The following is a 15,785-nucleotide window of genomic DNA, read 5'->3' as shown; positions in this document are numbered from 1 at the left end:
TAAATTAAAAAATGGCAAGCGCCCACTAAAATGAAAAACTTTACTTAACTTTTTTTGGTTTTAAGACCTACTCTTCACAACCCAATAGGTCCCCATAACGCTCGAGTGACTGCACATTTATCATACTTTGCTCCCCTACCATCATATAAATACAATATTTAACTTATGCCTGGTTGCACCAACAGAGCTTACGCTTAAGACGTGCTTTAAGCTCAGCTTATGAAACCTTCGCATTGCACAATTCAGTTTTAGATCAATTTTCAGCTTGCCACAATGGATCGCCAGAAGGACAAGAATGATATCGAAAATAATGGTGCAACAAGAGTGAGACTTAAAGCGGCCCTATCTACAAGCTGAGCTTGGCTAAGCTGGAGCTTAAGATTTGTTGATGCAACCGGGGCATTAGACATGCCACAAGAATAGATCTTCAGAACCTTTTTAGTCATTCTTTTTCAGATGTGCCATCCTGACGTTGATGTAGGTGAAAAATACTATTGCAGCTTTTGTAAATTTGTTACCAAAGTGCCGGAAAATCTAATTCGACACACTAGCTCGGTTCATCAGGATAATCCCAATATCAAAATGTTTACCTGTCCGGAGTGTCCGTTTAAGACAAGAATTAAATGGAATTTAGAAAAACATCTTTTAAGGTATGTATACCATTTAATGTTCAGTCTTTTAATTTTTTTGTGGATGACTTCACCATTATTCTACACGTGTTTCGAGTTATTCAACTTTCATCAGGAACAGTTGTGGTAGAAGAAATTCGATCTAATTTGGCCGTTATTTGCGGTGTGCAAGTACTTGGAGGGGATACGAGAAACGATCGTGCGCAAATATCGGAGAAATCTTGAAACTTTCTGAAATAATTCATATTGTCAATTGAAATTGTCAAATTGACGTATATTTCATACCTACTGTCATTGAAGAAGAAAAATTATATGTTGCTCCACAATACTGATGTGATATGCAAATATTATATAATAGTATGTTATGTAACGAGCATTTAATGATGGTCATTATGTAGCGAGTATGAGAGTAGAGTATAGAGTACGAGCTTCATAATGATAATTAAATGCAAGTTGTATACACTATTTTTTCTATGATCATTCACAACAAAAAATATATTCAAATTTATTAATTTTTGTAACACAAATAAATTCAGTAGTTTGTCAGTTTGACGGTTTGTTTACATATTGAGAACTGTCAAAGCGTATGTATTTGACTCGCCATTGGTCACTGCGCGTGTACCACCTTTATCGCGATTCTATTGGTTAAAAATCTTTATCTTAATGAAAATCGGTATCATAATGAAGTTCATTATGATACAGGTAGTGACATCATAATTGATATATTATAGTATGAGAATAGAAAAAATTAAATTTAATTAATTGTATTTTGTACATTAATAATTAATTTTATTGACTACATACTATAATTGTTTACCTTTTAATAACATAACCTCAGTCTTAATTTTTCTTATAACTTTTTTGGGCTGTGGCCTTGACAATTATCTAGCAACCAGGACTAATGCAATTGACCAATACAATTAAAAGTGCGAAAAAAGTCGCTGAGCTTACCAGGTGTCGCTTTTCCGAACTTGTACGGTCCCAATACATAGTAGCATAGCAGGCCTGGGCCTCGATTTTTGACCCTTCGCTTCGTTATCAAACGTATTCGCTTCGTATATGTTTAGTATACGAAGCGTATACGTTCGATAACGAAGCGAAGGGTCAAAAATCGAGGCCCTGAGACAGGTTCTAATTGAAAGAAAAAGCAATCGTGTACTTTCATTTTAACTCTTTCTTCCGGGGTCTGAAGATGTCGTCAGAGAGTACGTCCAAAGGTCAGCCAAGAGAATCTTGACGCGGTTTAACAAGGAAGCCTAGTGAGTTTAATTTTGATATCAATTCTTGTAATGATATTGATTTTAGCATTAAGTTTCATATATGGATTTATATACAGTGGTGAGTGCGCTAAAAACCGGCAAAATAACGCAAACTATAGAAAATGTAACACATTGTGAAATAAAAAGAGGTGAAACTAGTAGAGGTGGAAAATTATCGTTAGGAACCTATAACTTTACATTATATTACATGATGGTTTCCCACCTTTAGACTTTAGCTTAAAGGTCGATTCATATTATACGTCTTCGGCACGTAGCGTAGCGTTTCCGAAAAATATTGTTTTTATGGTTTTAAATATGAACCATTCATACTATACGGAGCGTATCGTATCATACACTTCTTTGTTAAAACAGGTTTTTATATTTTTCGGAAACGCTACGCTACGTGCCGAAAACGTATAATATGAATCGACCTTAAGAGCTAGTTGACTTCGGTATAAATTATACGTATGGCGTTAATTATGACGTTTAGTAAAATATGTAGTTGAGGTATTTTTAATATTATTTTGATTTAAAATTAAAAGGGCTACTAATTATATACTTATAGTTGGTACAATGAACATATCAGGTGTCCTTTAAGAGCGTAGGCACAAATAATTTACGGCTATCCCTAATAGGCGATCGGCAGGCACCCCAAAATGACCATGTACTGACCACGGAGAGGTGAATGGCCAATTTTAGACATACTGTATGTTTTTGACGGTGCTGAAAACGAAAATGAGATTTATTTTGAATTTCATGTGGGGGAACATTGTCAAAATCGTAATTTTACCCTAAAAAAAAATAAAATCACGTTTTTTTGCGTTTACCTCGCTACAACTCTGTTCCATTTTATTATTTTTTTCTGAAATTTTTACAGTATACATATAGCTGTAACTTCTGAAGACAACGGTACCTACCTGTTTTAAGCTTTAATTCTTGTTCTGATAAAGGTTATGAATTTTCCAAAGGAAAAGGTGCGGATTTGTGCATTCTTCTTCTACGGCACTACAGCCCAAATTGAGCCTTGGCCTCCTTTATTTTTTGCCTCCACTCTCTTGCTTGTCTTTGGCTGCTCTTCTCCATACACGGACTCCTAAAAGGGATTTGTGCATTGCCAAGTTTAATCGCAAAAGTTGAGTGACGAGATTTAAAATTTAGCCTTTTAATCACGTTTATGTTAAAATAGAGAGTACAAAGAAGTCTTTTGGAAAATTGTAGATCAAAATGTTTTATAGAAAAAAACTAGTGCAACTTTTATTATCGACATTAGATATCCAAAATATGACGGATATTTTTCGAGAATAACCCCAACGGTTATTTCACCACCCATTTTCACCATTGGTGGTGAATGGATAATTTTGGTCTTAGATTATGTTTTTGACGGTGCTGAAAACGAAAATGAAATTTATTTTAAATTTTAGGTGGGGGAATATTGTCAAAATCGCAATTTTACCCTAAAAATAAAAAAAAGTGAAATCACGTTTTTTTGGGTTTAACTCGCTACAGCTCTGGTCCATTTTAATATTTTTATTCTAAGGTTTGTACACTATATTTTATGTTGCTCACTTTTTTGAAGACAATGGTATCTGTTTTAAGCTTTTAGTCTTATTCTAGTAAAAGTTATGAATTTTTTAAAGTACAAGGTGCAGATTCGTGAATTGCAAAGTTTAGTCGCAAAAGTTGAGTGGCAAAATTTGAAATGCATCTTACTAATCACGTTTATGTTAAAACATACACTATAAAGAAATTTTCTGGAAAGTTTTAGTTACAAATGTTTTATAGAAAAAAAATGGCGCAACTTTTAATATAGACGTTATACATCCCCAACATAACGCTTATTTTTTGAGGTACTGACCATGGGCGGCGAATGGCTAATTTTGCTCTTATTTTATGTTTTCGAAGGTGCTGACAATGAAAAAGAGGTTTATTTTGAATTTTATGTGAGGGAACATTGTCAAAATCGCAATTTTAACCTAAAAATGAAAAAAAAATGAAGTCGCGAATTTCTACGTTTAACTCGCTACAACTCTGTTCCATTTTAATATTTTTTTCTGAAATTTCTACAGCATATATTTCTCACGTTTGTCAAGACTATGAAAGCAACTGTAGTCTTTCAGTCTTTTCTTCATAAAAGTTACGAATTTTTAAAAATCAAATGTGCAGATTCGTGAATTGCAAAGTTAAATCGCAAAAATTAAGTGACAAAATTTAAAATTTATCTATTTGATTACAGTTATGTTAAACCATAGAGTTCAAAGAAGTTTTATGGGTAGTTTTAGATCTAGATGTTTTATAGAAAATATATGGTGCAACTTTTAATTTTAAGAAAAACTTTTTTTTATTTTTTTTTATTTTTAGGGCAAAATTGCGATTTTGACAATGTTGTCCCACCTAAAATTCAAAATAAACTTGATTTTCGTTTTCAGCATCATCAAAAACATAAAGTAAGACCAAAATTAGCCATTCACCACCAATGATAAGTATCTCGAAAAATTAGCGTTATTGTGGGGATTTATAACGTCGATGTTAAAAGTTGCACCATTTGTTTTCTATAAAACGTTTTGATCCAAAACTTTCCAGAAAACTTCTTTGTACTCATGTTTTAAAAAGAATTTAATTCAGAATCTATATTTCAAATTTTGTCAGTAAAATTTTGCGATTAAACTTTGCAATGTAAACTTTAAACGAATCTGCACCTTGTACTTCAAAATATTCATAACTTTTAGAAGAATAAGACTAAAAGCTTAAAGAAGAAACCATTGTCTTCAAAAAAGTGAGCGATATATAGTGTACAAACTTTAGAAAAAATTATTAAAACGGACCAGAGTTGTAGCGAGCTAAACGCAAAAAACGTGATTTTATTTTTTTTTTATTTTTAGGGTACAATTGCAATTTTGACAATATGTATTCCCCCACGTAAAATTTAAAATAAATTTCATTTTCGTTTTCATCACGGTCAAAAACATAACCTATGACCAAAATTAGCTATTCACCACCCATGGTCAGTATCTCGAAAACTAAGCGTTATATTGGGGATTTCTAATGTCGACATTAAAAGTTGCACTATTTTTTTCTATAAAACATTTTGATTTAAAACTTACCAGAAAATTTCTTTGTACTCTCTATTTTAACATAAACGTAATTAAGAAGCTAAATTTTAAACTTCCTTTTAAAATCCGCACCTTTTCCTTTGAAAAATTCATAACCTTTATCAAAATAAAAATAAAAGCTTGAAACAGAGATAGATGGCTTTTGAATATTCTTGGATTACCGTTACTTGTATAATCGTTTAAAATAATAATTCGGTTAATATAATTATTTTTTCACTGAATAAGTAAAAAGTTTCTTTTGAATGAGATATTTGAAATTAAAAATCACATTAAATTTTCTCTGATTCAGTGATTACAATAATTTATATAGGTAAATACTATACAATAAAAACTAATAATGGAGAAAAGAGAAAAAGTGATAAAGTGATTTTAATAATATATTGTTACTATGGAACACTTAGATAAATTTTGAACATTTTTAACAACAAAATACTTGGATCACAGAATATACCCTGGTGTATTCTCTGCGTGGGTGGTCCATAAATAATAAATCATAAATAACTTTTTATTAATTTCATGTCTTAAATCAATGATTTATCAAATACACTATCAATATATTTAATAAACAGCTCAAAATATTCGTGAAGCCGTGTCAAATATTTAGTAGTCTTGTTTGTCACTGTCTTGTCACCACATTCTGGTAGACTGAGTGCGTTTTATGACAAAGATAGCGAATGTTTGATTTTGAAAATATCACTACGGACATGGTGTTATTTTTTTTTCTAATCCTGAAAAAACTAATAAAACATTTTTGAAAAATTTAAACGCAGTGTGAAAGTCTATGTTATTACCGAGGATCGAAAGTCCGTAAGAATAAGTAAAAAGTTTCTTTTGAATGAGATATTTGAAATTAAAAATCACATTAAATTTTCTCTTTTCTTTTTCACCCCTGTAACTTATTAAAATAAATATTGTAGAAGTTTTCAGGAGCCTTACACCTAAAGGTAGAAAGGCTTAGGACTAAGTAAGTAAGTAAGAATTTTTCAGGGACTTTCGGCCCTCGGTAATAACGTAATATTTCTTTGTGCGTTTCAATTTTTCAAAAATACTTACTAGTTTTTCCAATTTAATAGTTTTAAATTCTTAGAAATAGTTTTATTTCTTCCTGCGTTTCAATTTTTCAAAAATACTTACTAGTCCTTCCAAAGAAGGAAGATGTATGTATGTATCGGTTTTAGAACGTCTTTCGACGTTATCCGATGTCTAACTTCCACGTCCTTCTATCATCCCATTGGCCATCTCTAAGATCCCTTGTACTCATTGCTTTGGTTACCCCTTCTTTCCATGTCTTTTTGGGTCTTCCTCGTTTTTTGCGGTTTGGTGGTACCCACTCCAAGATCTTTTTGGGCAATCTTGTGTCTTCCATTCTTTGAACATGACCATACCAAATCAACTGTTTCCTCTCAATGTCTCTTGTTAAGTAACCATCTATTCCAATTCGTCTTCTTACTTCCTCATTTCGAATTCTTTTCCTACGGGATATACCTAACGATCTTCTAAACACATCCATTTCTACAGCTTCTGTTTTTTTCCTGTTGTTCTCGGTTATTCTCTAAGTTTCTGCTCCGTAAAGTAGGCTGCTTTTAATAAGTGTTTCATAGATGTTGTATTTTCGCTGTATTCCTATTTCGGAGCTCCAAAGTATTCCATTTAGGCATCCAATTGTTCTTCTAGCTTGTGTTACCCTTTTCTTTATTTCCTCATCGTCTTTTCCTGTTCTATCGGAAGATTACTCCCAGGTACGTGTATTCACTACAGGATGTGATTTGTTCATTATCCTCTAGTTCGATATTGGATAACTCAGCTCCTATGGGTAGGTATTTAGTTTTTTCCACATTAATTTCCAAGCCCCACTGTTCATATTCCTCCTTCAGTTTTATTGCCATATACTGTAGGTCGTCTTTATAGCTATGATGACTTGGTCATCAGCAAATTGTAAGGTATACAAACAAACCTCTCCGAGGTCTATACCCATACCGTGGCATTTACGTTTCCACTGGTTTAGTGCTTTTGCAACATATATCTTGAACAAAGTTGGTGAAATACCAGCAGCCCTGTCGCAGACCCTTGTTAACTATGAACTTTTTAGATAGTGTGTTGCCAATTTTTACTTGTGATGTAGAATTTTCATATAGATTTTTTAAGGCTTTGACTAGAGTGTAGCTGATGTTAGTTTATTGTAGTGATTTCCACAATTTAGTCACAGGAACGCTGTCGTATGCTTTACGGAGGTCAACAAACATGAGATGGGTCTCTTGATTGGTTGCTGATTTTTTTCCAATTAATTGTTTTAGGCAGAAGACATTATCTGTACAAGTCCTTCCAGCGCGGAAACCAGCCTGTTCTTCTTCTTGTTCCCTATACTCCATCTCAATGAGATTTCTAAGAATGCGCCCGTACACCCGGCTTAGTGTACTAGTTACCGATATTCCTCTGTAATTTGAGCAATCCAACTTATTTCCTTTTTTATGAATGGAAGAAATATAAGCTACTTTCCATAAACTGGGTGGTGTGACACCGTTTATATATTTGTTCATACACAAAGTAAGTGCTTGAAAGAGTTTATCTGTGCCACATTTTATTAATTCGGCAGGAATATTTTCGGGCCCTGGAGGTCTACCATTTTTTAGTTCATTTACAGCTTTCTTCACCATATCAACTCCCACTACAATCTCTTCGCCTTCAACAAATACTTCTGGTGGTGATTGTGTGGTATATTCGGCTCTACTTTCTGTTAGCAAACTCGCGTAGTATTCTTTCCATTTTTCTGTTGATATTAACTGAATAGAAGTAGTATTTCTTTCTGTGTTCTTTATTTTGTTTAAAAATTTCCATGTCTCTGAACACTTCCTTCCGCCTATGTAAGTGTTGATCTCTTGGCATTTCCTATCCCACATTTCTTTTTTTGCTGCTGTTACTGCTCTTCTTGTTGTTCTGCGTAGGTCCAAATATTTGTCTTTGTCTACTGGATGTTTAGTACTTACCCACCGTGCGTACGCTTTCTTTTTCTCCATTATTAGGTTTTGTATGTCTTCGGTCCACCATAGCTTTTTACTGTGGCGTTCGGATTTTAAACCAAGCGCTTCTTTTGCGGCTGTTTGTATACTCTCTATTATATTTTTGTACACTTCTTGCAGGGATACATTTTGGATTACATCTTCTAATTTTTCATTTAGTCTTCGTTGATATAGTGTTCTCGTACTTTCATGTTGTTAGCTGTCCAGGTTGTAATTTGTTTGTGTTAAAAATTTCTGTGCATTCAGGTGGTTCTTTTGTTTTCTTGGATCTAAACGGAAAAACTATTTCGGACTTTACCATAAAGTGATCCGAATCACATGATACTCCTCTAAGAAGGAAGATATTTCATTAATATGCTTCTTGTTTATATTATTTTAAATATTTCATACATATGTTAGACATATTGCTGAACAATCATCTGAACCAAAAGCACAAATAGGTCTGGCAATAAGAATAATCAAAAGAAATCCAGGTTAAATTTCAATATAAATGTTTATAGTCGGTTCGCTAAACTCTGACACAACTGGCTAATGATCTTAGTAGGTAATTTTTTTGTTTTTTGTAAATTATTTTTTTGCCAATTTTACCAAATTGGCAAAATTACTTGCTAAAATTACTAGCCAGTTGTGTCTGAGTTTAGCGAACCGACTATACAAAAAATATTTTGTTCCAGTGTGTTGCGTACATGATTTGGAGTTTACTTCCTCTCTTAATCCCAAATAAGGAGTATTTTTGTTTTATAAGAAAATATTGTTTTAGGCATAAAGAACCTCAAAAACCAAAGACGATGCATAAGTGTCCCCATTGTTCATATGAAAGCATATTGAAAACTACCCTAGAAAATCACGTTCTGACGCACAAAAAAGATTGGGAGGTAGACATGTTCAAATGTTTGTCATGTCCGTATGAAACTAAATCGAAAAAGAACATCAATAGACATGTACATGTAAGTTATTTGTATACCAATAAAATATTACTAGAGTGTTATTTAGAGAAGCGAGCTTTCTAAAAATTTAGGAAATTATATTTTTTAACGTCTTGAATTAAAAACCTACTACTACTGCATGTCGGTTAATTGGCAAATTTACTAACTATTCAGTAATTATTAACTATTTAGTATTTATGTTTTTGCCAATTTTACCAAATTGCCAAAATTACTTAATAAAATCACTAGCCAGTTGTATCTGAGTTTAGCGAACCGACTATACCTGTATAACTTTGTAAATACCTTGTATCTCATCATAAAACTTTATACTCTTGTGATTGGGAATTGAAGAAGATTTTGAATATAAAATAAAATATAGACTGTTCCGCTTTAAAAAACATGTAAGTTTGGCCTGCCACTATGTTATCGAACACCCTGTAACATTCTAACTAATTTTATAATATGAACCAGGGCCGCGTTTAGGTCAATTAACGCCCTAGGCAATTCTCTAGTAGCCGCCCTTCAAGCACGTACCATTTTTGTGAAAAAAAAATGCAAGCAGATTTTTTTATTTAAATAAGAATACATAAAAATTATCATTCCAGTTCGATCACATCAGATTTCTTTTTTGATTTTTCTTTGGAAAAATCATCTATAATGTCATAATTCATCGCCTTTGTTACGTCACTTTCTATGGACAAAATCGACAAATTGTTAAGACGTTCTTGCGTCATACTTGATCGGAAATTATTTTCATGACTATTTTCAATTCTTGACATTTTCGAAAATGACCTTCCAGCGGACACGTTGGTTGGCAACTGGGAGACACAAATAAATGCGCAAAGCAATATCAAAATTAGGGAAAATATCTTTCAATCCACTCTTCTTTAAATATTTAGTTATGTCAATTAATGGGAATTGGTGATTTTATTGTGGTATCCAAATGAACCTTTAAGTGAATGCATTCATGTATGAATGATGTAGGTATCTATTAGTGCAGTAAGTGAGGGTATTTGGCTCCGAATTCCATCCTACTGCATCAATTTACTTGATATTTTCACTGTAAAGGCAGCGTCTCACCATCAAATAATTTGATCAAACAGTTTGAGCAAACTCGGAAAGTACGTCAAAGTGACGTCACAATTGCAGTTTTTTGAAATTCTAAAAATCTGTGCTCTCACTATCAGTCTAGTTTGATCAAATTTTTTGTATTGAGTTGTCTAACTTGTTTGTACTTTATTTAAAATTAAAATTTTTCATTATTTTCCACAATGAACACTCAGGATGTGACGTCACTAACTGTCACTTTCAGTTTGCTCAAACCAGTTTGATCAAATTATTTGATTGTGGGACGCGGCCTTAGTAGGGAATGGCTCAAGAAACAAAGTCTACGCTATATCCTATGACGCTTTTAACTTAGGGGTGGTTTCCAACCGTTCCCGGAGCTGGAATTTTTTTATCAAACTAACACCGGAAGTGGCCAGAGAACCTAATTCTAAGCAATAACTGTTTTATAAATTTTTTTGAAAACCCAATACTTTTTGAGTTATTCGTGGTTAAAAATTTTAGATTTTCATTGAAAAATGACACTTTTCGGAAACTGTTTTTTTGGGAATACCATAAAAATTGTGCATCTAACGAAAAAAACTATATAAAACATTTTTGTAGTTTATGAAAAATCAGAGAGATTCATGTTTTCATAAATCTTCTAGTTTTAATAAAAAGAGAGATGGTAGGTGAAAAATGAGTTTTTTGGTGCATGTTCAAATCGGTGTATTCAACTTAAAATAACAGAGAAATTGTCGATTTTAGGGGTATAATGCTACGAATACCTTTTGTAGTGATCGAAAAGACCTTTAAAACGAGAACTGTTAAATATCGGTTACATTCAAACTAAGCGAGATATGGTGCTTATGACTAATGTATTTTAAGGAAAAATGAGAAGTATAATATTTAACCCCTCATCCACCAGAATTTAAATGCATCGTTTTTGTTCTAGAGTACCTTCTACTATAATGATATTTCTACTGATGCATAATTTTCCAAAAAACCGTCCGAAAAGGCGACATTTTTCAATGAAAATGGCAAATTTTCAACCATGAATAACCCAAAAGGATTCAGTTTAAAAAAATATATAGAACAGTGTGCCTTTGCGGTGCTGCCGACGGCCCAATAATCCCTAAATTTACGACTTCTGTCCTTTTTGAAAATATAGTGTTAAGAAATTGCAATTTGTTTTCTGGAAATGAATGCCCACTTATATTCCATTGATGGATGTACGATATACTTAAGTGTTATTCGATTTTAATTTTTATATACAAATATTTTTTGTACAGTATTTTTGCCGCCCTCCCGTAATTTGCCGCCCTAGGCAACTGCCTATATTGCCTAATGGATAAAGCAGCCCTGATATGAACGGCAAACGTGCCTACAATTTTTGGTATTAACTTTTATTGCTATCTATTATTATAGCGGATCTATTGAGCTTTATCACACTAATCAATCGCCCTGTACAGGGTGTTTGGTAACGAATTGCCCATAGCTTAACCCTACATTCCTGAGGTTAAAATAGGTCGATTTAAGCTAACTTACCTTAGTAGGAAAGTTGATAATAACCGAAAAACAGGGTGTCAAAGTGAAAAATTTGTTTTATTTATTTTTGAATATTTCCTGACGGGTATGGGATAACAACACCAAATTTGGTAAGGGGGGTTTTTGGGACGAGAAACCTAAATTCTCTACCAAACATTATATATTACCTACAGGCAGAGCTGGGCAATACCCGGGTACAAGTACCCGAATTTTGTACTCTAAGTACATTTTGGGTACTCAGTACCGAGTACCCGTGTACATTGTCAATAAAGTACTCGGTACTCGTAGCCGTAGCGTATGGGTAAATTACCCGGTACTCGAGTTTATTATACGAGTATATTTTCCGAGTACTTTTTGCAAGTCTAAACTTGTCGCTGCATGTGGGACAACAAATTAATAGCAACACGCAAAACGCCGTTTTCAGTATCAGTCCATTCGCAAAGTCAAGCAAACGCCTATTCTCTTATGCCATAATAATTAATAGCCCTTCAAGAAATGCTCTGAAGAACTGATGAAACTTTGAAAAATTAGTTATCTTAAAAGCCAATAAAATTAATCATTGAGTGTGAGTGGTGTTACACTGATTACAGTAAAATCTGTGTTACCGACCACCTGCCAAAATCGGCCACCTGTACTTACGGCCGGTTTCAAAATTCCTCAAACCAATTATATGCATATTCGCTTATTTATGACCTGCTATTTACGGCCACCTTTATAATACGGACCCAGCCAAATATTCACATATTTCTAAAGCCCATTTGATAGAAATTGAATGTGAATGTTAAGGGTCGTTTAAACACAGCGATAAATCAAACAACTTATCAAGGTCAATCGAGTTGTTGCAACTTATCATTGTGTGTAAACGGTGCATCGCACAACTTATCAAAGTTGGAGTTGGGTTGAAGGTGGTATCGCATTGAATCGCAGCGTCTAAACAGCGTTTCAACTTGTCATCACAACTAGTTGCTGTGACTTATCGTTGTGTTTAAACGACGCTTAAGCCAAAATAATTTTGTCTAGTTGTTGATGGAAATTACCAGTACTATTAAAGCGTCGTTTAAACACAACGATAAGTCACAGCAACTAGTTGTCATGACAAGTTGAAACACTGTTTAGACGCTGCGATTCAATGCGATACCACCTTCAACCCAACTCCAACTTTGATAAGTTGTGCGATGCACCGTTTACACACAATGATAAGTTGCAACAACTCGATTGACCTTGATAAGTTGTTTGATTTATCGCTGTGTTTAAACGACCCTTTATTAGGACCTATTGTATCTACCTAAACAGTAGATTAAAACCTTCATCGGGTCGGTGGTCACAATAGGTTCTTAAAATCCTATAATAAAATGTCGTAAAAGTGTTGTAAAAGAGAAACGTTTGTCACTATTTATAGGCTATTGATTATATTCAAAATAAGATAGCTAAAAAGAACTACAACGTTAACGGGGTTTTATTATTTGATATGGTCAATGGACATCCATATATGAAAAAACCGCGGAGTGCTACCATTTAAAGGGGTGCGTTTTTGAGAAATGGGTGAATTAGTCCCTGGGCACAGGTTACATTAGGGTGAGTTCTATGCACTTTTGGTACAAATACGTCTACATAAAAATTGTTCCTGGTTAAATTTCCTATAAATATAACTTTTTAAAGTCAAAGATACTTTTTTTTACAAAAATATATTCAAAAGAAAAAGCACAAAGAAACCCAAAAGAAAGAAATTTGGTTTTTTGTCCCATAACTTTTGCCCACGGGGATATAGGTATAGACATTGCTTCACAGAAAAAAAACTTACATATTTTCTATTTAAAATGATGTTTGGTAGAGGTTATCAGGATTTACAGTTTTCGAAATATGATTTTTCAAAGTTTGGCACTCGCAGCAATTTTGGGCAATTTTCCTTGTTATTTCGCAAATATTGTTCTGTAACTTTTTTCTACGTAACTTTAGGTATATACAATGGTACACGTAATAGGAATAGAAATCAATTACCTTTAAAATGGTCTACTGTATAACGTTGTACGACTTTTTTTTTAAAGAGATTATGGTTTTTCAAGTTTTTATACTTCTAACGATTTTTTATAATATAATATAAAAATAAAATAAAATTATTATATAATATATTATATATTATAATATAATACCTAATATAAAAAAAATATTATTTTTTACATTTTTTACGATTATTTTTGAAATTTCTGATTATAACTTTTTTTTTTGTACATGAATATACTATCTATATATTACGCAACAAAGAAGGCTTACTTTCTGTTCTTTAAAATGGTGTATCATCTATATTTAAATACATAATGGAAACCGAGTAATCCTTTGATATTTTTTTACCTGTATTATTTAAAATTATTTCTTTTACAAAAATTACATACACATTAGTCTTAAAAAACATCACTTTAGTTAAAATTATTTAAACGTTGACATTTAAAAAATTTTCAAAATCAAAGTCCATCTCTTCGTTAGCATTAGCTTCAATATCTTCCTCTGATACCTGAGTTATCTTAGAGTTCCCACAATTAGTACCCATGCAAATGCACCCTTTGCAGAATATTGAACAACTAATTCCTATCTTCCTACAACCGCAGCTTTTTGTACATCTTTTGGTACATTTACATGCTATTTTTTCAAGCAAAGCTTGTGGTGCAGGAGCTTTGACAGTAAATATTGGAATTAATCCATATTTTGAAGTTTGCCCGGCCGAGTCAAGTGGATCCAAAGTATTACCTATAAAAAATAAGATTCAATCATAACACACAATCACATAAAAAAGTTATAATGAGGAATTTAAAAAATAATCCTAAAATCAAAAATCGTTGCAAGTACTTATATTATTACAATTATTATTACAATTTGAAAAAGCATATCTTATTCAAAAATAACCCTAGATTTTTTTATAATACACCATTTTAAAGTAAACAGAATAAGCTTTCTTTTTTATTATATAATATATACCATATAGAAAAAAAGTTATAATGGGAAATTTAAAAAATAATCGTAAAAAATATAAAAACTCGTTAAAAGTATAAAGTCTTGAAAAAGATAGCCTCTTTAAAAGAAGTCGTACAACATTATACGGTAGACCATTTTAAAGATAATTGATTTTTATTCCTCTTACATGTACCATTGCATATACCTAAAGTTACGTAGAAAAAGGTTACAGAACAATATTTGCGAAATAACAAGGAAAATTGCCCAAAATTGCTGTGAGTGGCGAACTTTGAAAAATCATTTTTCGAAAACTGTAAATCCTAATGACCTCTACCAAACACCATTTTAAAGAGAAAATATGTAAGTTTTTTTCTGTGAAGCAATGTCTATACCTATATCCCCGTGGACAAAAGTTATGGGACAAAAAACAAAATTTCTTTCTTTTGGGTTTCTTTGTGCTTTTTCTCTTGAATATATTTTTGTAAAAAAAAGTATCTTTGACTTTAAAAAGTTATATTTAGATAGGAAATTTAACCAGGAACAATTTTTATGTAGACGTGTTTGTACCAAAAGTGCATAGAACTCACCCTAATGTAACCTGTGCCCAGGGACTAATTCACCCATTTCTCAAAAACGCACCCCTTTAAATGGTAGCACTCCGCGGTTTTTTCATATATAGAGATTCATTGACCATATGAAATAATAAAACCCCGTTAACGTTGTAGTTCCTTTCTATAGTACATAATCAATAGCCTATTATAAGTATGATTACAATTCACAAAAGTTGGCCGAAAAATATGGTGTAAAAACTCAAATTATCAAAGGATATAAAAAAATAAAAGTGGGTGGAAAAATTCTTTAAAAAAGCTTAACATCAATACCTATGTTTTCTCCGTAGTATAGTTTTGTTCTATATTAGGATATTAAACTAGTTTTAGTAGTTTCCGTTTATGTATAGAATTATATTTGCTTTTATTAACAAAATAAACAAAGTTCCAATTATCTTTTATGTATTTGTGTACTACAAAAACTGGAAATACCAGCCACCTTTCTATATCGGCCAATAGTTCCTTCATTTTTAGTGGCAGTTACTGACAGGTTTTATTGTATTAATCAATGATCAATTTTTAAAATTCTTATTTTTTTTATTTAAGTTGGAGTTGTATGTTATTTTATGTTTTCATGGCTCATAAATAAATATGATTAGAGTTTAGAGAGGCAGAGATAATTATTACCTTCTTACCTTTTTTCGGGTTCTATATTCAAATGTACTCGAAATAAGTACCTGAGAAATTCGGGCAATTGT

At 32.4% G+C, this 15,785-nt stretch overlaps 1 protein-coding gene across 3 annotated transcripts in view; it reads left to right on the top strand.

Moving 5' to 3' along the window:
* LOC114326721 (zinc finger protein 142) overlaps positions 1 to 15,785 on the top strand; it is an 87,958-nt gene that overhangs the window by 61,387 nt on the left and 10,786 nt on the right. For all 3 annotated transcript variants that reach the window (XM_050648110.1, XM_050648103.1, XM_050648106.1), the window contains exons 4-5: positions 457 to 650; positions 8,776 to 8,962. In XM_050648110.1, coding sequence (XP_050504067.1) covers positions 457 to 650; positions 8,776 to 8,962 — 381 coding nt within the window. The remainder of the gene's footprint in view (positions 1 to 456; positions 651 to 8,775; positions 8,963 to 15,785) is intronic.

This window comes from Diabrotica virgifera, chromosome 1 (assembly GCF_917563875.1).
Source record: "Diabrotica virgifera virgifera chromosome 1, PGI_DIABVI_V3a".
NCBI classification, from domain to species: domain Eukaryota; kingdom Metazoa; phylum Arthropoda; class Insecta; order Coleoptera; family Chrysomelidae; genus Diabrotica; species Diabrotica virgifera.
The sequence above is the reverse complement of the archived record's forward strand: the minus strand, read 5'-3'. Positions and strand labels throughout refer to the sequence as shown.